General features: G+C 68.1%; 3 protein-coding genes across 3 annotated transcripts; all 3 read left to right on the forward strand.

The window, feature by feature from the left end:
• Positions 1–8,104: 8,104 nt before the first annotated feature.
• Positions 8,105–8,404, forward strand: PRM3 (protamine 3). The gene has a single exon (XM_004604337.1). It carries the CDS (start codon positions 8,105–8,107, stop codon positions 8,402–8,404), a length of 300 nt encoding a protein of 99 aa, XP_004604394.1.
• Positions 8,405–11,018: 2,614 nt separating this feature from the next.
• On the forward strand, positions 11,019–11,634 carry LOC101542734 (nuclear transition protein 2). The gene is made up of 2 exons (XM_004604338.1): positions 11,019–11,334; positions 11,624–11,634. The coding sequence occupies exons 1-2, from the start codon at positions 11,019–11,021 to the stop codon at positions 11,632–11,634; spliced, it is 327 nt and encodes a 108-aa protein (XP_004604395.1).
• A 4,440-nt stretch (positions 11,635–16,074) lies between these two features.
• SOCS1 (suppressor of cytokine signaling 1) lies at positions 16,075–17,950 on the forward strand. Its single transcript, XM_055136272.1, has 2 exons — positions 16,075–16,191; positions 16,825–17,950. The coding sequence occupies exon 2, from the start codon at positions 16,875–16,877 to the stop codon at positions 17,496–17,498; it is 624 nt and encodes a 207-aa protein (XP_054992247.1). The 5' UTR covers positions 16,075–16,191; positions 16,825–16,874; the 3' UTR covers positions 17,499–17,950.
• Positions 17,951–21,996: the final 4,046 nt, after the last annotated feature.

Here is a 21,996-nt window from a genome sequence, read left to right on the forward strand (position 1 = left end):
GTGACTCCTGAGTGCAGAGCCAGGAGTGACCCCTGAGCATCTGAGTGTGACCCAAAAAGCAAAAAAAAAAAAAAAAAAGGAAAAGGTTTTGGGCCAGGGCAAGAGTCCTACTGGGGCTGGCGCTTCCGTTTCTCTTAGTGACGATTTTCTGGCTGTGTAATGGGGACAGTCCCCGCACCCGCTCACAGCCCGTCTGGGCACCTCGCCATGGGCCGGGAGCCCCCCTGTGGCCTCAAGTGTGACCGGCCCGTCAACCCCTGAGGGCTGCTGCTGCGATGTCCCCCCCCCCCCGCCCCCAGCCCCCTGCTCCACATCGGGGAGATCCGCAGACCAGACGCCCCAGAGTGGGGGGGACACAGGGACACCTATGGCCCCACACCGTCCTCAGGGTGCCGGCCACCCCTCCCCCGCCCCGGGCCCCCACGGCTGACTTGGTCCCTCGATCCAGGTGACTGGTGCGGGGCTGGGGGGAGGGGGGTTGTGACCATTGTGACCTCACAGGTGTGGGAAGGTCCAGGGCCCCTGGGCACTGCACTGGGCTGCTCATGGCAGGGAGCCCAGTGGTCAGCGCAGGGCTGGGGTCGGCCCGTGGAGGTACGAAAGTCCTGGTGCTGGGGGACCCAGCTCAGTGGCCCGGGTTTGATCCCTGCCTGGCACTGCAGGGCCCGGCCCTGGTGCCCCGGCCCAGACGCGCAGACTCGCACAGTCCCCGAGATTCAGATCTGGACTCAGGCAGCTCCGGCTCTGCCCGCAAAACAAGGAGAGGGTCCTTGAGGGGTGCGGGCTCAGCGCCGTCGGGGGGCTCGGCCGGGACCACTGCCGCGCCCCGAGGCTCTGTCCCAGGACTGGGGCTCCAGGAGGCGGCAAATAAACACTCGAACTCGGGCTAACACCTCACCCTCTGTCCCACGTCTCCGGCCTCATCAGGCAGCCGGGACACCTCCAGGGCCATAACAGACGCCCCCCAAACACACACCCTGCCCCCTCGTCCTTAGCGCCACAGTGAAGGCCCACCCCTGCACGGGGCACCCTCCCCAGCTCTCCTGACCACCGAGTGCTTCCGTCCTGCTCCAGTGCCCGAAACTGCCCACTGGGCCAGGTCCCTCCGGCCTCCCTGTTCCCTGCAGCACGCCGGGGGGGGGGGGCAGTGGCCACAGAGGGAGAGCCCCCGGGGATACCCAGGGCCCCCTCGACCAGCTCGGCCATAAATGGCAGCCCACTGTCCACGGGAGGGGCAGTGGCTCGTCAGAACGGGCCACCCCGTCTCACTGCCCTGAACCAGGCCTGGCACTGAGTAGATGCTGAATAAAACCCAGTGGGACCGTGTGGCCAGCCAGCGCCCCCCGGCCAGCCCCTGCCTGGGGCATTCTCCCTGCCCGGGCCGGGCTTCCTCTGAATGGTGCAGAGGACCAGTGCTCAGGGGTGAGCTTGGGCCCTTGGGCCTGGGGGTGCCACTCTCCCCCCCCCCCACCCTGGGGCTTCAGGCCCGCCCTTGTGGGCCAACATTTACATAGCAGGGTAACGACGAGGCCGGAGACATGGGACAAAGGGTGAGGTGCTGGCCTGGGTTTGAGGAGAGGCTCCCCACATGGTCCTCCAAGCATGACCAGGAGTGACCTCCGAGCACAGAGCTAGGAGTAAGCCCTGAGCACAACTCCTGCTGACCCCTCCCCCCAAAATAAATAAAAGATAAAATAAATAAAATAAAAATAAAAGGATGACAGTCTTTGGTCCAAATCCACGCATGTGTGGTTGCCTGCCAGTGCCCGCCCCCGCGCCCCCACAGGGCACTGGGGCCCCCAGCACCGAAACCTCCAGCCTGCAGGGCTAGACCGAGTGAGGACAACTCCAGGGCCCCTGAGCTCTGGGGAACGACACCCTCCCCAGAGTCATTTACACGAACAGGGAGACAGCAGGCGCCAGGGGGCAGGTGCTTCCAGCCCGCACTGGGTCCTGGTTCCATCCCGGCACCGCGGGCGGCCCGCAGAGCATGGCAGGGGTCCGCCCTAAGCACCCCAGGGCGCGGCCCCAACACACACAAACTGACTTTGACACTCTGACGGAGAGAGGCGGCGCTCGGCCGGCTGAGCACGGGCCCCCTGGGTGGGAGTTCTGGGTTTGATCCCTAATCTGTAATTCGGCTTCCCTCCTCTGACACTTCTGGGACCCCCACGCCAGGTGCTGCCCCTGAACTGGGCACTGGACACCCTTACCCCGACACACAGTCACCTTTTTTTTGAGGGTGGCAGGTCACACCTGGTGATGCTCAGGGGTTCCTCCTGGCTCTGCTCAGGAATTACTCCTGGCGGTGCTCGGGGGACCCTATGGGGTGCCAGGGGGTCGAACCCGGGCCCGCCTCGTGCCAGGCAAGCGCCCTCCCTCCCCGCTGAACGGGCACTCTGCCCCTGGGGCCCCCTTTGGACACCCAGCCCCCTCAGGGACTCCCCTTCCCTGGACCCCAACATCTTCACTCACACACCCGCACCCCACGTTCTCTGCACTGCTGGGGGCTGCCTGGGCCCCGAGGGCCGGCCGGAAGGGCCTCTCCTTGTGCGTCTGTGTGTGGGGACAGGGGGGCTTTCAGGGGAGGTGGTGGCAGTGCTCAGGGCTGACTCCTCGCCCTGTGCCCGGGGTCACTGTGGAGGGGCTCGGGGCGGGAGAGCCCTTCGGGGTGCCGGGGATCGAACCTGGGTCAACGGCGTGCCAGGGAGGGGCGGGCCAATGATTCTGAGAGTTTTATTTAAGAAACGGGCCAGGGCAGAGAGAGAGAGACAGAGACAGAGACAGAGAGGCCAGAAGGGGGTCGATTCCGTGAATCCAAAGGCAGGTGGATGCCAAGCAACCCCCGACTTGCCTGTACCCCCAATTCCTTCCGGATGTGTGGCCCCCCACCCCCCGCCCCGCCCTGCCCGCCCTGCCCGGCCGCCCCACCCGGCCCCCCCCGCCCCGGTCTGTGAGGTTGGGCCTCTGTGAGGTCACAATCCCCCGGGGGGATATAAGAGGCCCCCCGGGGACCCGGGGCTCACAGCCCACGAAGTTCCACCTTCCCCAGGTTGGCCAGCTCCACCCAGGGGAGCTCTCCTGCCCCCTAGCACCCGGGCCCAGCTCCCCTCCACCATGGCCAGGTGCTGCCGCAGCCGCAGCCGCAGCCGCAGCCCGCGCCGCAGCTGCCTCCGCAGGAGACGGAGCCGCAGACGGAGGAGACGGGGCTGCCGCAGGCGGCGGAGGAGAAGTACGGGGAGGGGGGCACCCTGTCCCCGGGCGTGTGTGGGGGCGGGCCGGGGGCCTCCGTCCGTCCGGCCAGCCGTCCGTCTGTCCGCCCTGCTCACCCTCCCCTCCGCCCTGTCCCCGCCAGCAAGCCGCTCCCGCTACCGCCGGAACAGAAGATAAGCGCCCGCACGAGCCCGGGCACCGCCTGACGCCGCCCCGCACGGCCCGCTGCCGCCCCTCGAAGATGCCACCTTCATTGCCTGCAGGAGCCTGCTGACGAACAATGCCGCCTGCCAATAAACGTTGAGGAAATGCTCACTCTGTGTCCTTGGCTTGGGGGGGCGTGTGCTGGTGTCGGTGCGGCGTGGTGAGGTGGGGGGGGACTGGCTGCGACTCCCCCAACCCGGGATCTTCGCGTGCCTGGCGTGACGCAGGGCTGAAAGTGGCCCCAAGTGGTCCCGTGCCTCCGGCTCACCCCGTCCCCACCCCCTGCCCCGAGCCGGGCCAAGCCTGTCCCTCAGGCTGGAGAATGGGACCGTTCCGTTCTGCCACCGTGGCGGCTGTGTCCCCTGCCGCGGCCACGGTGCCCTGGAGGGCCGTGGAAGATGCTCCTCACCCGGCCCCAGTTTCCCTCGGCGTGAGGGGAGAGCCCCTGCACGCTCCGTCCCAGGGAAGGAGCCGTGCCCCAACACGGGGTGACCTGGCCGCCACCCGGGCGTCCCCTCCCAGGTGGGGAGCTGTGGGGGGCTCTGTGTCCTGGCTACCAAGGCCACGGTAGGCCGGGGACGCTGCTCAGAGCCGCCCGGCCCCTCCAACACGCCAGCGCCCCCCCCACTTCTGCCCCTCTGGCCCTCTGGGTCTCCTTGTCCAGTGGATCCTTGCGCAGGAAACAGAACCACGAGGGGCCCTAGGGAAGGGACATCTCTGGCAAGGCCGGGCTGAGTGAGCCGGTCTGTGGGCAGGCAGCGTGGGTAGGGGCTGGTGCTCCCCTCCGGCATCTCAGTTGGGGCCCCCCCAGAGACTAGGGGAGGACACTTCCTGCTCCCCCCAGCGGCGGGTTCTCCAGGCACCGCCCTCAAAGCTGGCATCCCCCGTCTCCCTCTTCCGCCCTACACAAACCCTGGGACCCTCCTCCACTCAGACTCCCCAAAGTCCCCCACACACTTATTTGGGGCTTGGGGACACCTTGATGGTACCTGGGGATGGCCCTGGCTCTGCGCTTGGGGGGGCTGCCTCCCCAGGACCCCTCTGCCATGTCACAATCACTCTGCTGGGCTTCCCCCACCCCCTCCACGCACCCCACCCCCGCTGAGGGTTCCCAGAGAACAGGAGAGTAGTCGGTGCGGCCCTGACCACCCCCCAATCCGTACTTTATTTTTTTTTGGGTGTCACCGCCCAGGGATGCTCAGGGGTCACTGCCCCCAGTTCACTCCTGGTGGTGCTCAGGGGACTCTGGGATGCTGGGGATCGGAGACGGGTTGGTTGCCTACAAGGCAAGCGCCCCCCCCGCTGACCGATGGCTCCCGGCCCCCAAGACACTTCCCAGGGTGACCGTCCAGGGACTGGCTCCGCTTCTGTGCCCGTTTCCCGCAGAGGAAAGGGCGTTTCCGAGAGTCAGCTGATCCTTGGCTGGGCATGTCCGGGGTAAACTACTCGGACAGAGAAGTGGGAAGGAAGCCCCCAGGCCGAGACATCCCCAGAGATGGTAGCGGGGATGCCCTGACTGACTTTCCCGCCTTGGCCTGTGTTCAGCAGTGCACACAGGGGGCTTTGCTCTTGGCTCAGTGTCCGGGGGGGTCAGCGGTGCGGGTGAGGGCCAGAGCTGAGCCTGCTGGGTGCCGGGTCCCCCGGGGCCCTGCGAGCTCTCGCTCTCAGTCCTCTAGAAGTGAACCAAGACAGGTTCTTTTGTTTCGCTTTTGTGTCGCACACAGTGATGTTCAGGACGTCCTCCTGGCGCTGTGCTCAGGAATCACTCCTGGAGGTCTCGAGGGAGCCTCCAGGGTGCCGGGGATCGAACCTGGGTCAGCCACGTGTGAGGCAACTGCCCTCCCCACTGTGGCTCGACAAGGTTTTCCTGTTGTTTCGTTTTGGAGCTACACCTGGCTGTGCTCGGGGCTGGCTCCTGGCTGACTCCGGGTGGGGCTCGAGGGACGCCAGGGATGGACCCCGGCTCGGCAGAGTGTGAAGCAAATGCCCTCCCTGCTGTACTCCATCCAGCCCAAGACCGTTTAATTAATTAATTAATTTTTTGCTTTTTGGGTCACACCCGGCGGTGCTCAGGGGTTACTCCTGGCTTTGCACTCAGGAATGAATCCTGGCGGTGCTCAGGGGACCCTATGGGATGCCGGGGATCAAACCTGGGTCGGCCGCGTGCAAGGCAAACGCCCTCCCCGCTGTGCTCTCGCTCCGGCCCCTTATTTTATTTTTCAAGACAGTTTTGAGGTTTGGTTTGGTATTGGGGGCCACACCCGGTGATGCTCAGGAGTTACTCCTGGCTCATGCACTCAGGAATGACTCCTGGTGGTGCTCGGGGGACCATGTGGGATGCTGGGAATCGAACCTGGGTCGGCCTCGTGCAAGGCAAATGCCCTCCCTGCTGTGCTATCGCTCCGGCCCCTGGATCCCCGTTTTTATTGAACAAACTTGACAGAGGCTGGGGAGAGAGAGAGAGAAGTACGTGTTCAGGGGGAGTCTGGAGATGCAGACCTTAAGCGCATGTCAGAGGCCAGGAAGATGCTTAAACGGGGGGCAAACAGGGGACCTTGCCCTTCCCCTGGGCCCTGACCCTGAGCAGACCAGGGGCTTGGGCCGGTCAGGGTGGGGACAATGGGGGGTGGGGCCGCCGGGTCACAGTGTGTGTGGGGGGCCCTTTATATACAGCCCCCCAAAGACTGCTCTCAGACCAGACCCACGGGCACCAGCTTTGGCCGGCCTCACCAGCAGCACGGCCAGCGGCAGCCCCCCAGGCAGCGCACGGCCTTGGGAGAAGCATGATGTCACTCTGTGGCAGGACTCCGAGCCAGTGCTCCCTGCAGGGCCACTGGCTCCAGGACACACAGGGCCAGGGCCAGGGCCAGGGCCAGGGCCAGGGCCAGGGCCAGGAGCAGGGCCAGGGCCAGGGCCAGGGCCAGAGCCAGAGCCCCGACAACATCCATGAGGACAGGAGGCGGCCCCGCGCCCGGGCCCGCGCGCGGCCCCGCGCCCAGCGCAGTGCCCGCAGGAAGCCCTACGGGGCGCGCGCGGCTGGGCCCCGGCGCCGCAGACGCACCTGCAGATGCCGGCGACGCGGCAGGGGCGCGGGCCAGTCGCGCCGGAGGACGGCGAGAGGCTCCTGAGGCTGGAGCTGCGCCCCCTGAGACCGCGCCCCGCCCCCAGGACCCCGAGAGATGGCCCCCGGAACCAGCACTCTGAGCGCAGTGTCCGGATCCCTGCTGGGCCCCTGCCCCCCCACCCTCCCCAGGACGAGCCCACCAGATGGAGCGAAACGAGCAACAAGTGTCACCACCATCAAATAAAAACTCAAGAGGCATGTCTGAGTCTGTGCGTCCTTTATGCCGACGTCACCAACGGGGGGGGGGGGTCACCTCACCCCCAAATCCGTGCCCGGCCTCTCATCTTCCTGCTCCCTAGCCGTGCTTTCTCCAGGGTCTTGCCAAGGGCGTTGTGCCAGGCTCTCCGGGGTCGGGAAAGTGGGACGGGCCCCCAGGTGGGGAGCAGGCGCGGTTCCCTCCGGCACCCGGGGCCGTGGTGGAGAGACCAGGAGGCCGCCGTGTGACTGGATCCGCACGCCCCTTGGGAGGGCCCCTCCCGGCCGCTGCTCCCGTGTCCCTGCACTGGCCACCATCCCATCTAGGGCCCTGGGGTCAGAAACGAGCAGGATCTGGTTTACGTGCTGCTGGGCTCGGGAGCGTCCTTTCCCCTGCCACGGAGGGTGCAGGGGTGCGGGGGGAGCGAAGGCCCCACCTGCCCTCACCTGGGAGCGGGCGACTCGGACAGGGGTGAAGGCGTGCGCCTCGCATCCCACCGGCCCTGCTGGTTTGGATTCTGCCCACTTGGTCTGCCCAGCGCTGCCGGGTCCGATGGGGGGGGCGGGGATGGGGTGGACCTTCACCCGCATCCTCCCGCCCCTGCACTGACCCACTGGCGGGTTGGCTGGAATCGTGAGCAGCCCCCAGGCCTCCCGGGCACAGCGTAGGGGCGGGGGTGCCGCTGACTCCTTGCGGGTGGTACCAAGGGTGAAGGCTGGGAAGTCTGGGCCCGGGTTGGGCCTTGGTTCCGGACCCTCCCTGGTGGCGGCTGCCGTGGGCAGGGCCCCGACTCCCCCTGCAGCCCCCGAGTGGCCAGGAGCGTGGGCACTCCCAGCCCTCGGAAGCCCCTCCGCGCATCCTTCAGTCTCTCCCTGTGGGGAGGCGTCCGTGGCTGGCCTGCTTCCAGAACACGCGGCTTTCGGTTTTATTTTGGTCTGTGGGGGCTGGGGGGGGGCATGCCTGGTCATGTGCAGGGGTGACTCCTCGGCCCGCACTTCAGAAATCACTCCTGGCAGAGCTCAGGGGGCCTCAGCGGGTGCCAGGGAGGGGAGCCAGGTCAGCCACGTGCAAAGCAAAGTGTCCTACCAATGGTACTCGCTCACGGGCCCTGCTTCCAGAAAATTCTATCTCTGATTCTCACCCGGGCTAGCAAAGGAACCGGTCAGTGCTCACAGGGGGTGGGGGTAGGGCTCAGGGAGTGGGTGAGGGTTGAGCCAGTTGCCAGCAGCAGCCCCGAGTTAGGTATCCAAGGGCGGGTGGGCGGGGTGTCCTTTTGTGACGTCAGAGCCCCGCCCCACCCCGCCCCCAGGCCCCCCTGCGCTGGCTGCCCCCGGGGTCCTGAGAGGCAGCCGCGAGGGGCAACAGAGATGGGGTCTCGCTGTGCCAAGCTCAGCACAGGACACAGTGGCCGGGGCCACGAGTCCTCCATGAAGAAGCTGGTGGCCTGCGTGAGCCAAGATAACTTCTCCTTGTCGTCGGAGGAAGAGGAGGAGGACGAGGAGGTGGAGGAGGACGAGGACGAGGAGGAGGAGGAGGACGAGGACGAGGAGGAGGTGCCGGTGCAGGGCAAGCTGCTGCTGATGGAGCCGGAGCCGCAGGAGGAGACCTCGGAGGAGGACACGGCGGCCGGCACGCAGAGCCCCGAGCCGCAGCCCAAGCGCCCCTGACCCGGCCCGGCCGTCGGTGGGCGGTGGACGCGCCCCGCGCCGCCCCCGGGAGAGTGTCGAGAGAGTCAATAAAAAGTCTCTGAGCACTTCACCTCTCTCCGGTCCCCTTCTGTGCCCTCGTGTGCGTGCGTGGGGGCGCGTGTGCGCATGAGAGCAGGTACACGTGTGTGTGTGCGCGCCGTCCCGCCCCTCTTCCCACGGGGTCCCCTGGCGTCTTCTCTGCCGCCCTGCTCCCGGCTCCTCTCTGAGAGCCGACCTCCGAGGTCACCCTCAAAGATGAGGGGGGAAAGATGAAGAAAAAAGAAGACCCCAAGGGAACGCCTCACTTCTGGGTAGCTTTTTAAGAGCACTGGCTGGCTCAGGGATGGGGCTCGGGAAGGCCACGAGCCTTTTCGGAAGCATCTGAAGTCAGGGGAGGCTCTCAGGGGCTGGCCAGGCTGAATTTTGACTTAGAATTTCACTTTGAGGGGCTGGAGTGATAGCACAGCGGGTAGGGCGTTTGCCTTGCACGCGGCTGACTGGGGTTCGATTCCCAGCATCCCATAGGGTCCCCTGAGCACGGCCAGGGGTAATTCCTGAGTGCAGAGCCAGGAGTGACCCCTGAGCATCGCTGGGTGTGACCCCCCCAAAAAAAAAGAATTTTCACTGCGACCCCAGTGAATATTTCACAAAGGACTGAACAAGGCGTAGTGGAGGAGCTCAGAACCCTTTTTCTTTTCGCTGGCTGGGGGGGGCTCTTCCGGGAAGACCCCCGCCTCCCACGCCTACCCCAGGGACAAGTGGGTTTCCACTGTTGGGCCACACTGGGCAGTGCTCAGGAGTTTCCCCGGCTCGGTGATCGCTCCTGGAGGCACTGGGGGGCCCTCCTGGGGTGCCGGGGACTGAACCGGAAATGACCGTGTGCGAGGCGAGCGCCTGCCCCCTGCCCCTCTCTCGGGCCGCCGAGGGGTGGTCTCCCGGACACAGCTCCTGACCTGTCAGCCCAAAGGGCGGGTTCTCGCCGCTGTCCGTAAGGGACAGGGCAGGTGGGCTGGAGTCCTGGGCGGCAGCCGCCCCCCTCAGTGGCCCTCTGCTCCCCCCATCTCAGCTCCGCCCGTGCCAAGGAGCCTCTGGCCAGTGGCCCGGCCGCCGTGAGCGACAGCTGCTGGACCCCGGAGGACAGAGGTGACCTGCCCTGCCCTCGGCAGCCTCCGGCAGGCGCGGGCCAGGGCACTCGGTGCCCCCAGGGGCGCCTCCACTTTTGGGGGCTTACGTGTGCGGGGCTCCGTGAAGACCTGTGAACCCAGCCCCCCAGGGCAGCCGGCTTTGCCCACGTGCCCCCTCTCCCGCAGGGCATCAGGCCCTGCCCCCCCCCCCCGCCCCGGAAGAACAAACGCCATCTCCACGGGGTCTCCTTCGGAGCCGGGACCCAGGTAGTTCCAGAGTCAGCCCGCCAGCCCCTGACCCTGACCGCCCGGCTCCCCGAGCAGCCAGGGCCAGACGAGCTGCTCCCCACTCTGGGCCTGTGCCCGTTTCTCTGACCACCCTGCTGGTGCCCAGGAGCGGGGCTGGACGCAGCCTCCCCTGCCCGCCCGCCCGCCCACGCACGGGGGGCGGTCCCAGCTCCCCGGGCTCCGGGCTGCCACAGGGCACTGGTGCTCTGTCACCCCTGATCAGAGCCTTCAGCCCACCTGGCAGATCCAGGGTGCTCCCCACAGAGGGGGGATGCAGAGGGTCTGGGGTGACGGCCCCCACGCGGTGAGGGGCAGGGGTGTGGGGATGAGGGCAGCTCTGCGGACCCAGGCAGGCCTCGGGGAGCTGCGACCAGAGCCAGGAAGGGGAGACGAGTGCCCCAGAAAGGAGATCATGACGTATACAGGGTCGAGAGGGGTTATGGGCCTGCAGGGGCGAGGCGTGGGGTGGAGGGGGCGTGAAGGAGGGCTGAGGCGCTGACTCTGCAGGGTTCCTCGGGGCAGACGCGCCTCCGGCTCCCGTCCCTGGGGACCAGGGCCCCGAGTGACTCCAGCTGCAAGGAGGGGCTTCCGGAGCAGTGGTCAGAGGGCAGAGCCCAGCGGGGCCGTTCCAGGGCCCCCAGAAACCCGCTGGAGGGAGGAAGTCCCCGGGGGGGATGGGCGCCGGGTCCAGGGCGAACGCAACTTCCCCCACCAGGCGTCTGGGCCAAGGGGCGGTTGGGGCCCTCGCTGCATCTCTCCCAGCCTGAAGTCCAGCTGGGCAGCGACTGGGCTGGACCCGGTCCACCCCACCCCAGAGGCCACCAGCCCCACTGGGCAGGCACCAAGCGCCCGTGTCAGGGGTCCCGCCACCCGCGGGGGGAGTTGGGGGGACATTGAGTGAGTCTGGACAGGTGCCTGGACGCCCGGGGAGGGGGCTGGGCGCAGTGGACTCCGCGGGTGTGAGCTTGAGAGCACTGGCCAGGGCCGACCTGCTCCTGGTCCCCCTCCCCCATCACTGGCCAGTGCAGGGGGCCCGGCTGTGACACGGGCCTGTGTGAGGGGCCGCCGGCGTCACAATGCGCTGAGCTATATAAGCGGGCGCGCCCCGGGCCCGGTGAAGCTGGGCGCGCCGACAGGGGAGGAGGCGGCGGTGGGCTCGGACCCCCCCAGCCTGGCCTCCCATGGACACCAAGACAGAGGCCCACTCCGCCACCCGCACCCAGAGCCACGCCTGCCACTGGTGCAGTTGCAGCCGCTGTAGCCAGAGCCGCGGCCCGAGCCCCAGCGCGGCCAGCCACCGCAGCGGCGCCCCCGGTGGCCAGGGCGCCCGTCGCAGACGCACCATGCGGGCCCCCCGCAGCTCGGCGCCCCGGGCCGTCGCCCACAGCAGCCCCTGCCCCAGGAACAAGAGGCAGGAGGAGAGAAAGGCCAAGAGATGGCGAAGGAAGGCCGCCGAGCGGAGCCGCTGCGTGCACCAGGCCAGGAGGCCGGGCAAAGGTACGGGGGCAGCCCCTTGTGAAAGGGCCTGACAAGGGCCGGACGGATGGACGGACGGGTGGACGTGGGGATGGTTGACTGGGCTGGGCGGACGAACTGATGGATGGACGGACTGGTGGACTCGGGGATGGGTGACTTGGCCCACGAGTAAGTGAACGAGGAACGAACAAGCCACACGGGGCTGTCGGGCCGCGGGGTCAGAGGGCGTCAGGCCTGAGCCACTCGCATGGGGGGGGTCGCGGACGGCACTGGCTCCTCACGTGCCCCTTTTGCACATTCTCGCCCCCAGGATGGAAATAACAGCCGAGCCGGCCCCCACGACCGTTCCTCACTCAGTTCCACGCCAAAGAGAAGCGGCAACATGTGTGTCAGACATTCTGCCGGGGACACGTTTCTGCAGGGAATTCTACGCAACACGGATTAAAGCTCGTACACTGACAGGCAGCATCGGCGTCTTCTTTGCTGTGTGTGCGCGCGTGTGCACGTGTGTGTGTACATATATGCGCATGTGAGTGTGCATGTGTAGGCGTCTTGTGATAATGCTGGCTGGTGCCCGCGGTTCAGGGGACAGAGCTGGGGTCCTCATGCGTGTGAGACACGTCTCCAGACCGCCGTGGGGGCTGTGATAGTGGTGGTCTGTGGGTTTGGGGAGAACCAGCTGGGGGGGTGCACAGCAGGACACGCCCCCATAGCAGGGGGTGTTCCCGCGCGCGCCAGGGCAGCCAGGAGGGGGTGAGGGGTCCGCCCTGAAGTCAGGCTGTGCGGGGGGCTCTTGTTTTGGGGTCACCCGGAAATACTCAGGGCTTACTCGTGGTTCTGCACTTGGGGATTACTCCTGGGGGTTCAGGGGGCGATACGGGGTGCCGGGGAGCGAGCCTGGGTTGGCCGCGTGCCAGGCAAGTGCCATCCCCCACCCCGCACTGCTGTGACCAGGGGTGACGCGGGGTCCATCGTCTCATCCCCGCAGTAGCTCCTGAGACGGCAGGAGCCCACCACAGACACCGGCTGCTCCGTGTTCCACTCCCTGAGACCAACAGCCCGAGACCTTGACGCCGCACAGGATGCAGGGGGGAGGAGCAGGCTCCCCATCCCACACGCCTGCACGGCCCCCGCAGGGTCGCACAGACACACACTCACACACTCTCACACTGGCACACCCAGACCCTCCCACACACCCCCCTCCCTCAGAGGAAGCCGCCCCAGGGCCTGGGGGCGGGGCAGGGCGGGGGAGCCCCGCTGGAAACCCAGCCAGGAAGCAAGAGCACGTGGGAGGCGCCCCCCCCTGCATGCAGCTCGGGGACCCGGGCGAGGTCAGAGGCCACTGGCCAGATAAAGGCGGTGCAGCCCCGGCAACCTCCCTGGGCACCGTCTGCCTGGCTCAGGCGCTGGGCTCGGCGTTAGTCGGATGCCCGCGGGAACGCAGACGGGGGGGCAGTGGGGTGACGGCGCCCCCCAAGTGGACATACGGTGGGGGGAGTCTGGGCCAGGGTGGCCAGGGGCATGGCTAGCTTGGCAGGCGTCTGGGCCTCACCCAGGGACCCTGCCCTGGGGACGCGTGCCCTGCACGTGCCAGGTGTCTGGGCTGTGGGCAGGGCCGTGCGGGGGGGGGGGGGGGGGCCTGCGCGGGGAGGGAGCAGAGGAACAACCCCACGAGGCAAACCCAGAAAGACGCCGGGGCTGGGGTCTGCTCTGGCCCGTGGCCAGGACTGGCTGGGTGGGAAGGATGCGGAAGAGGGGGCTGGCTCCTGGCAAGGGTCATTCCATCTGCAAAGGAGCACTGTGAGGTGGGGTGCAGGGGTGTAAGAGCTCCAGAGAGGGCACTGGGGGGGAAGTGCTGGCCTAGAAGGGGCCAAGTTCCTTCCAGCCTCTGGCCCTTGCACACCTCAGCCCGCTCACCCACCCGCCTGCCCCCTGCACCCACCCAGCTGCTGGCGCTCCCTGGAGCCTCCCCCCTCTGCCTCAAAAACCCTCCAGGCCAACCTCACCACCTCCAGGAGGCACTTGGGGATTGCATCTCTCTCCCCCCCCACTCCATCCTGTCCCCGCTCCCTTTGTTCCAGCTGGTCTCTGGGTGTTGCGGGCTGCTTCCACTTCTCCCCACGCGTGACCCCTTCGCCCCGGAAAAATGCAACCCTGGGCAGGGGGGAGGGGGCAAGCTGCTACAGGACACGCCAGGGACTCGGCACGGGCAGTACCGAGTTTGGGTTCGCGTCGGTTCCAGGCTGTGTGCTTCAGAAAACCTTCCCGGGTGGCTGGACGCGTCACGGCCCCCACGTTCAGGGAGCCCCTCACCGGGGCTGGGGTGCGAGCAGGCAGCTGGGCAGGCGCCCTCGGTGGCAGAGAGCAGCGGGGCTGAGCAGCCCCTGGCCCCGGTGCCCTGCAGTGGAGGGGGGGAGGGCAGGCAGGGGGCACGGGGCCACTTCAGGGCTGCACCCAGACCAGGGGCCGCCTTCCCTGGCAGGAAAGAGAAACAGAAACTGCAGCCTCGCGCACACACCCCTGCCCCGCCCCGCCCCGCCCTGCAGCTGCTGGCACGGCCTGGACAACCTCTGGGGTCTGCCCAGGAGGGCAGGGGGGGCGGCGGGGGCTGTGGGTCAGGGCTCTGGGCCCTCTCGAGGGGCTGTGTGCTTCACAGACACCGCTGGGCTTCAGGGGGGCCTCAGGGGGTCTGGCGGGGGCTGAGGGGCCGGGGCGTGGGGGTCTCTCGGTGGCCCCGACCTGGCAGAGGGGACAGCCAGGCTCCGGCACGTGCTTCAGTGCTCAGACGGTTCCTCTCCCTGGGCTTCTGGGTCTGGTTCTATTTTGGACCCGGGGCTGCAGAAAAACGAAACTGAGAGGCTCCCGGGCAGCGGAGGACGTGGCCGGCGAGGGCAGCTCATGTGGACACTGGCCTCTGCCACAGCTAGCATGCTGGGGGTGGGGGCAGGGCGCATCCTGCGGGTCCAGCCCGCCCCGCGGACCCCCAGACGGGCACCTGCGGGGCTGTGAGGCCTTGGATGACGGGGTGGACGCTCTTGGGTCTGGTCTTGGGGTTCCGCTCTGCCCCCTGTGAGCTTCAAACCCCAGGTGAGAGGCTTCCCCGTCTGAGCCTCAGTTTCCCTTTCTGCGAAGTGGTTGCTCAGGTGACACCCACCCAGGCTCTGGCCGAGGGGTGGTAGGGGACCCCCACAATGAAGGGACCCCTGCTCCCTCCCAGCAGGGGAGAGAGTTGAGGGGGGTGGTAGCCAGAGGCGGCTGAGGCGCAGAGGGCCACCCAGGACCCCACTGTGGTGGTCGGGAGGAGGGGCCCGGGTCTCTCTGGGCCTGGGGCTGCCCCAAGACAAGGCTGGCAGGTCGAGAGGGCCCCAGCTTCTAGAAGGCGCTGAGTGGGAACTGCCACCCACAGAACCCTCACGGGGAGGGGGGGACGCACACAGCAGACGCCACCCGTTCTCAACCCCTGCTGGGGGCTGCTGGGGCAGCCGGGAGCGTTGATGGACCGGCAGCAGGATGCAGCGGCCACTTACCAACTCCAGGGGGGACAGGCCAGGCTGGGCCAGGGGCGCTGGCTCACGGGGAGGGGGGCGCCCCCGGGCTCTGGCCCCTCTCACCCCTGACCTACGGGAGCCTGGTTCTGCACGCAGAGCCTAGGACAGCCGTGCCGATGACCACACAGGAACTCGGGGTGGGGTGGGGGAGGGGGACGCGCGGGCAGGGCTGGACCTGGTCCAGGCCGCGCTCAGGAAGGACAATCAGCCGAAGCCCAGGCTGCAGCCCCGAGCCGCGAGCCGCCTGCAGAGGGCGCTGCGGACCGGCGGCACCGAAGCTCGCCGCTCCGGGCTGGAGTTTCGGGGTGACCCACGCCCCCCCCAGCCCCGGGGCCCCCCTCCCCGAGTTTTATTCTCCTCCCTGGGCTCTGCAGCTTCACAGCACGGCAGGGGCCGTGAGTCTCACACGCGCGTCCCCCCGGCACCGCTCGGGGGTGCCGGGTGCGCGCAGGGGCTGGGGCGATGCTTGCAGCAGGGAAGTAGAGGTGCGGGGAGAGGGGGCCGGCCCGGAGCGCCCGGTGCCGCACTCCGCCCGTCCGGCGGTGGGAGGACAGGGTGCCTCTGCACGGGCACCCCCCGCGCCCCCGCCCCCCGCGGGGAGCGCCCGCGTCCCCAGCTGTTGCGCAGCTGGACGCGCGCCGAGGCCTGGCGGGGCGAGGGGGGAGGGGAGGGCTGGGGACCCGCCGGCCGGCCCCGCCCGGGTTCCAAGGAACTGGGCCCACAGGCGGGCGCCCCTCCCGGCCTCCGGGCTTCCTCCGAAGCCTGCGGTCAGGTCGCTCGCCGCTTCCCGGGAAGTCGGGGCAGCGCGGGGGAGGGAGGGGGGAGGTGGGTGGTGCCAGCCGGACCCCCAGGTGCGGGGAGCAACGGCCGGTGGGTGGACTTTGGGACGCGCGGGGCTTGGGGGACGGGTGGTCTCCGGGAGCGCGCGGGACTTGGGGGGGCGGGTGAAACGCCGGGGGTGCGCGGGACTTGGGGGGGCGGGTGAAACTCCGGGGCGCGCGGGGGTTGACGAGCGGGTGGTCTCAGGGATGCGCGGGGCTTGGGGGGGCGGGTGTGGGGGGCGTGGAAACAGCGAAGCCGGCGCGTCGCGTCCAGCGCCGGCGAGAAAAGAAACCGAAAGTGGCGCTACGGGGCGGGGCGCGGCGTGCGGGGCGGCGCGCGGGCGGGGCGGCCCCGAGCGCCCGCATAAAAGGGCCGGTGCAGGGGCGGGCGCGGCGGGAGCGAGCTGCGGCCGTGGCTGCTGCACGGCTCTCGGCCCCGGAGCATGCGCCAGAGCCGCCCCGGAGCCCCCCGCCAGCCCCGCCCGCGGCGCCCCGCGTCCCGCCGCCAGGTGAGCCCCGGGCCGGAGCCGGGAGGGACCCGGGGATGGGGGCGCGCGGGGCGCGGGGGCAGCCGCGCGCGGGCAGCGGGGGGCGAGCGGGGGCCGCCGGCCTCGCGGGTGGCTGGCGGGGTCGCGGCGGCCGGCCCCATCCCGGGCAGACACCCCCCCCTACACACACAGACACACTCACACTCGCACACACACAGACACACACACACACACACACACACACACACACATACCCTGCACCCCACCCCACCCCGCGAGCGCGCGGGTGTACGCGCGCGGGATTCCCGCGGCGCCGCTTTTCTTCTGCTGGTGCCCAAATGGCCCGGACCGGGCGCCGATGCCCCGGCCTGGCCAGCAGGCGGCGGCCGTGGGCGGCGAGAATCCGGGCAGGCGGCGCCCCTGGCACCTCTCCACGCCCCCCTGATCCTCCCCAAACTCCGGGGCCACGCGGGAGCGCGGCGCCGCCGCCGCCCCCACGCCCGCACACCCCTCTCCCCCGGCGCCCGGCCGCGCCAGAGCCGAGCCCGCGACGGGCCCACGCCGGGGCCGGGCGCCCACCCCCGTCCCGGCGCGCTCCCCGCCCCGTCCGTCCCGGCGCCGCTCACCCACCGCCTCTCCGTCTCCCCCCCGCAGCGCACCCCCGGACGCTATGGCCCACCCTTCCGGCTGGCCCCGCGTGTAGGATGGTAGCGCACAACCAGGTGGCAGCCGACAATGCAATCTCCACGGCACCCGAGCCCCGACGGCGGCCCGAGCCCTCCTCCCCCGGGGCCCCCGCGCGCCCGCGGCCCTGCCTGGTGGCGGCGCCCTGCCCGGCCCCCGGCGACACGCACTTCCGCACGTTCCGCTCGCACGCCGAGTACCGGCGCATCACCCGCGCCAGCGCGCTGCTGGACGCCTGCGGCTTCTACTGGGGACCCCTGAGCGTGCACGGCGCGCACGAGCGGCTGCGCGCCGAGCCCGTGGGCACCTTCCTGGTGCGCGACAGCCGCCAGCGCAACTGCTTCTTCGCGCTCAGCGTGAAGATGGCCTCGGGCCCCACGAGCATCCGCGTGCACTTCCAGGCCGGCCGCTTCCACCTGGACGGCAGCCGCGAGAGCTTCGACTGCCTCTTCGAGCTGCTGGAGCACTACGTGGCCGCGCCGCGCCGCATGCTGGGGGCCCCGCTGCGCCAGCGCCGCGTGCGGCCGCTGCAGGAGCTGTGTCGCCAGCGCATCGTGGCCACCGTGGGCCGCCAGAACCTGGCGCGCATCCCCCTCAACCCCGTCCTCCGCGACTACTTGAGCTCCTTCCCCTTCCAGATCTGAGCGCCGGCACAGGCAGCATTAACGGGGTGGGGCGGGGGGCAGGCCTTGTTACTCTGTTTTCTATTATTGTTATTATTTTATTATTATTATTATTATTTCCCGGAACCACGTGGGCGCCCTCCCCGCCCGGGGGGTGGAGGGAGCGGGTGTGGAGGGGGGGGCTCGGAGGCTCCCGCTCCCGGCTGGAGAAATCCTCCCCACCTCTTGGGGGGAGGCGCCCCCCTTCTCGGTGCTCCCTCTGGGCCCCCCCCACCCCGGTTGTCGTAGCAGCTTAACTTAACTGTATCTGGGGCCAGGACCTGAGCCCGTACCTCTCACCCCTTCATGTTTACATATACCCAGAATCTTTGCACAAAACAGGGGTTGGGGAGGGTCTCTGGCTTTATTTTTCTGCTGTGCAGAATCCTATTTTATATTTTTTACACCAGTTTAGGTAATAAACTTTATTATGAAAGTTATTATTTTTTCTTTTTTTGGTTTTTTGTTTTTTAAGGAAAAGAGGATAGGGGTGTGCGCGCTTTGGAGAAGGGTTTGGGGTTCATGGGTTCCGCGCGGGGTAGGGGAGGGGAGAGGAGGGGAGGGGTGGTGGGCCCTGCGAAATGGCAGCTGTGGGGGGGAGGGGGGCAGGCTGAGCTGCCAGGGGGGCTGTCAGGTACCACTCAACTCCCTACAGCTGACCCCGAGCTCGGCTCTTCCTGGGTCCCCCAGGGGAGAAGCCCCCCGGGGACGCCTCTGGCTGGACGCCCCCCCCCCCCCCCCCCCCCCCCCGCCTGTGCAATGGCCAAGTCGCCCGGAGGAAACGTCTCTCATTCTGAGACCACAACCACTTCCAGGAGGCGGTGGGCGGGGGTGCTGCAGACGCAGGCGGACCTGGCACCCAGGGAGCCTGGGGCACCGGGGCAGGGGCTGGACTTAGAGGGGACCCCCCCACCCTGAGCCCGGTGGTCTCCTGCCCTTTTGTTGGGGGGAGGGCTGCACTGGGGGCAGATCAGCTTTCAGAGCCGGGAGGCGGCTTGTGGTTGCCGTGGCGGGAGGGACGTGCTGGTGGCTTTGGGCGGGTCTGCTGCTCAGGCCCCTGCGCCCCCGGCAGGTAGGGGTGCCTGGGGGATGGCACGGATGGTGGCATCGGGGGCCTTGGGGTCCAGCCGAGTCCTGGTGTCCCCTAGTCCTGCAGAGAAGCAGCGCGGAGAGGCCCCTGTGTTGGGTTCCTGGAATTCACTTGATAGCCGGTGTGTGTGTGTGTGTGTGTGTGTTGGGTGTGTGTGTGTGTGTGTGTGTGTGTGTGTGTGTGTGTTTGGGGGTGTGTGTGGGGGGGGGCAAGCTTGTGCCACCAGGAGACAGGGCTTTGGAGGTGGTCCCGCCTAAGCCGGGGCAGGAGAGAAGAGCTGAGTGTCTCTCTTTAGAACCCCTCCCGGGGGGCAGGGTTGGTCCTTGGGCGGACCCTGCCCAGGAGCCGTGCAGAGGGTGACCTGCAGGTCCTGTCGGGGGAGGGGGTGCCCAGAGCCCTGGTTAAGCCCCAAGAGCCAGGAACCTCTTCCCCACTGGACAGACGGGAACACTGAGGCCCGGAGGCCACCTAGCACGAGATGGAGACAGAGTTCCTTCCTTTCTCGTTCTGGGTTTGGGGTCACACCCAGCAGTGCTCAGGGATGGCTCCTGGCTCTGTGCTCAGCTGTCACTCCTGGAGGGCTCCCAGGAGCCCTGCTGCTGGGGGTTGGCCCCTGCTGGGCTGCGTCCAGGGGCCCTCCCTACCCACTGTCCCTCCCTACCCCCTGGAGCCAGGTTATCAAGCTGCTTCAAGGCTGTGCGAGCGGGCCACGCTGCCTCCCTGCTGATGGTCCCCACAGCGGGACTCGGGGCACCGTGCCAGGCCCCAATTATCGCTACCGAAACGCTCGGTCTGCCGGCAGCTCTGCCATCCAGGTCTTGTTAGGCTCGCACCCAATTAACCTACCGACAGTGGGGTTTGGATTATTATTATTATTATTATTATTATTATTATTTATTGTTCTCTCTCCCCGTTAGACACAGGCCAAAAATCCCAAGCCCACGAAACAAAACCCCGCTTCCTCCAAAGACTTGAACGAGGCCTTTCTGGCTCCCCACAGCCGGCCCCTCGGCCCCTTGGCGCTTCTGGAGAAACCCAGACGGTGCCGGGGCACCCCAGGCCTCAAGCGCTGCCGGGCACAGGGGTGGGGGGGGGGCGGTGTGTGCCGCGTGGCGACTTCCCTGGTGAAGTGATTCTCAAACCTCAGCTTCATGATTCAGCAGCACTGACGTCAATTTACAAGAATGAAAAGTGAGAGGGTGTGTGTGTGTGTGTGTGTATGTGTGTGTGTGTGTGACCATGTGTGTGGGGGGTGGGGCCTGCAGAGTGGGAAAGAAAGTCTCTTTTTGGGGGGGATGGGAGGCTTTACATTCAGAGGTACTTACGGCCATGCCACATCGGGGGTAAAATCAGAGGCTCGTGACTGGAGCGAGAGCACAAGCGGGGAGGGCTTTTGCCTTGCACGCGGCCAACCCGGGTTCGATTCCCAGCATCCCATAGGGTCCCCCGAGCACCGCCAGGAGTCATTCCTGAGTGCAGAGCCAGGAGTCACCCCTGAGCATCGCTGGGTGTGACCCAAAAATTTTTTAAAAAGAAAAAAAAAGAAAAAAATCCGAGGTGCTGGCCAGCCATCTCCCTGGTGGAGATTTCTTTACAGGGACACGGGCACTAAGGCTCTGGCGCTGGGGATGCCAGTGTCCCTGCCTGAGAAATGGGGGCAGGGAAGGCTCCGAGGGTGCAGCCACGGGGTCCCACAGCTGCAAGGTAGTCGCCAAGGCGCGCCTGAGCACAGCTGCAAGAAAACGGGAGTTGCTGGGGACCCATGGGGATGTCACACAGACAGGAAACGAGAGTTGGTGTGTGTGTGTGTGTGTGTGTGTGTGTGTGTGTGTGAGTGGGGGTGTGTGTGGGGGGCCTGCATCCCGCGGCCATGCACGGGGGGCTCCATCTCCCAGCCGCAGCAGCAGGAAGCGGAGGTGCGGACACCTCAGAGCACTGAGTGGCGGAGCAGCCACGTGGTGGGGCCCCTGAGTGCTGACGGCGGCGGGGGGTTCCCACCAGGCGGGGTGCTGGCGCTGAGCGGGCATGGCTCTAAGGTGGGGGGCTGCGGCGGGCACCGCAGGTCTCGCTCCCCTGCAGGTCCCTGGCGAGGCTCAGACAGGAAACGCGCGCGGCTAGGGAGGAAACTGCTCGGGAGTGACGGGGAACGGGGTGGGGTGGGGGTGGCACGAGGAGTGTCTGGGCTGGGGGGGCCCTAGGAGTCCCCACGCAGGGCAGACACCGGTTGGAGTTCAAGCGGGGGCCGGGGGCTGTCAACTCCTGCGGAGGTGTGTGGACACGTGTGCAGTGACCGTGCGCCCCACTCGCCGCGGGGGAGGCCTGGGGGTGGCCAGGCGTGGCCAGGCCCCCCGCGCGCCTCGGCTCAGGGCAGAGCCGTCCCGACTCTGGAGACGGATGCGCGGGACCTGCAGGGGCTGGACAGGGGCCAGGGAAGGTGGCTGGACGCGCCCTGGGCCTCCCGCCCCCCAGGAACAGGTCCCCATCCCCCGCTCCCCGGGGCGCACGCCCAGCGCCCGCACCTCCGGCCCGACCCTCTCCCCTGCGCCCCGCGGCGCGCCCCATTTCGGTGCCACTGTATCTCGTTGGCTTCTCGGCCTGGCCCCAGCGCCCAGGGCATGGCCTTGCTCTCCTGCTGAGTGACCACCGCTGGCCCCGGGGGATTGGTCGTGGGCAGCAAATCCACGTGGGGGCCAAGAGCGCGCAAGGCAGGCGCTCGGGGTGGCCCCAGGGTCCCGCGGCCCAGCGATGCACGCACCAGCCTCGTGGGAACTTGGGGGCGCCCGTCTTCGTTGGGGTGTTTGGCCGGAGGTGACCCCCCCTCCCCTCTCCACGGCTCACGGGCCCCGAGGCGACGCTGCCAAGGCGAACGCCAGTTTCCCAGGCGCCGGCCACGGCCCAGCGCCCACCAGCCCTTCCCGCGCAGCTCCACGCACTCACCGCGGGGCAGGGCGTGGGCGGCGGCTCCCCAACGGCCTACGAGGTCCAGCCTCCTCCTGCCGAGAGCGGCTGGCAACGTCAGCAGGAGAGCGCGGTGACGTCAGCACGAGAGCGCCGTGACGTCAGCGCGCTCACCTGCCGCCCCGCTGGAGTCCGCGTGGAGCGCCGGCCCGCGGGGGCCTGATGCCGCCGTGTGCGCGCTGCCCGCGGGCATGCGGGGGAATTGCACGAGGGCGGCCTCTCTTCCCGGTCCTCCAAGTACCTTCTCTGCATCCCGCTCCACACCCACCCCTGCCGGCCTGCCTGCCGCCGCAGCCCGCGAGGCGAGATCCGAGATCAGGATGAAATGAAAGGGTCCTTGGTGGGGCTGGAGCGACAGCACAGCGGGGAGGGCGTTTGCCTTGCACGTGGCCAACCCGGGTTCGGTTCCCAGCATCCCATAGGGTCCCCAGA

Source organism: Sorex araneus, chromosome 4 (genome assembly GCF_027595985.1).
Source record: "Sorex araneus isolate mSorAra2 chromosome 4, mSorAra2.pri, whole genome shotgun sequence".
NCBI lineage: Eukaryota > Metazoa > Chordata > Mammalia > Eulipotyphla > Soricidae > Sorex > Sorex araneus.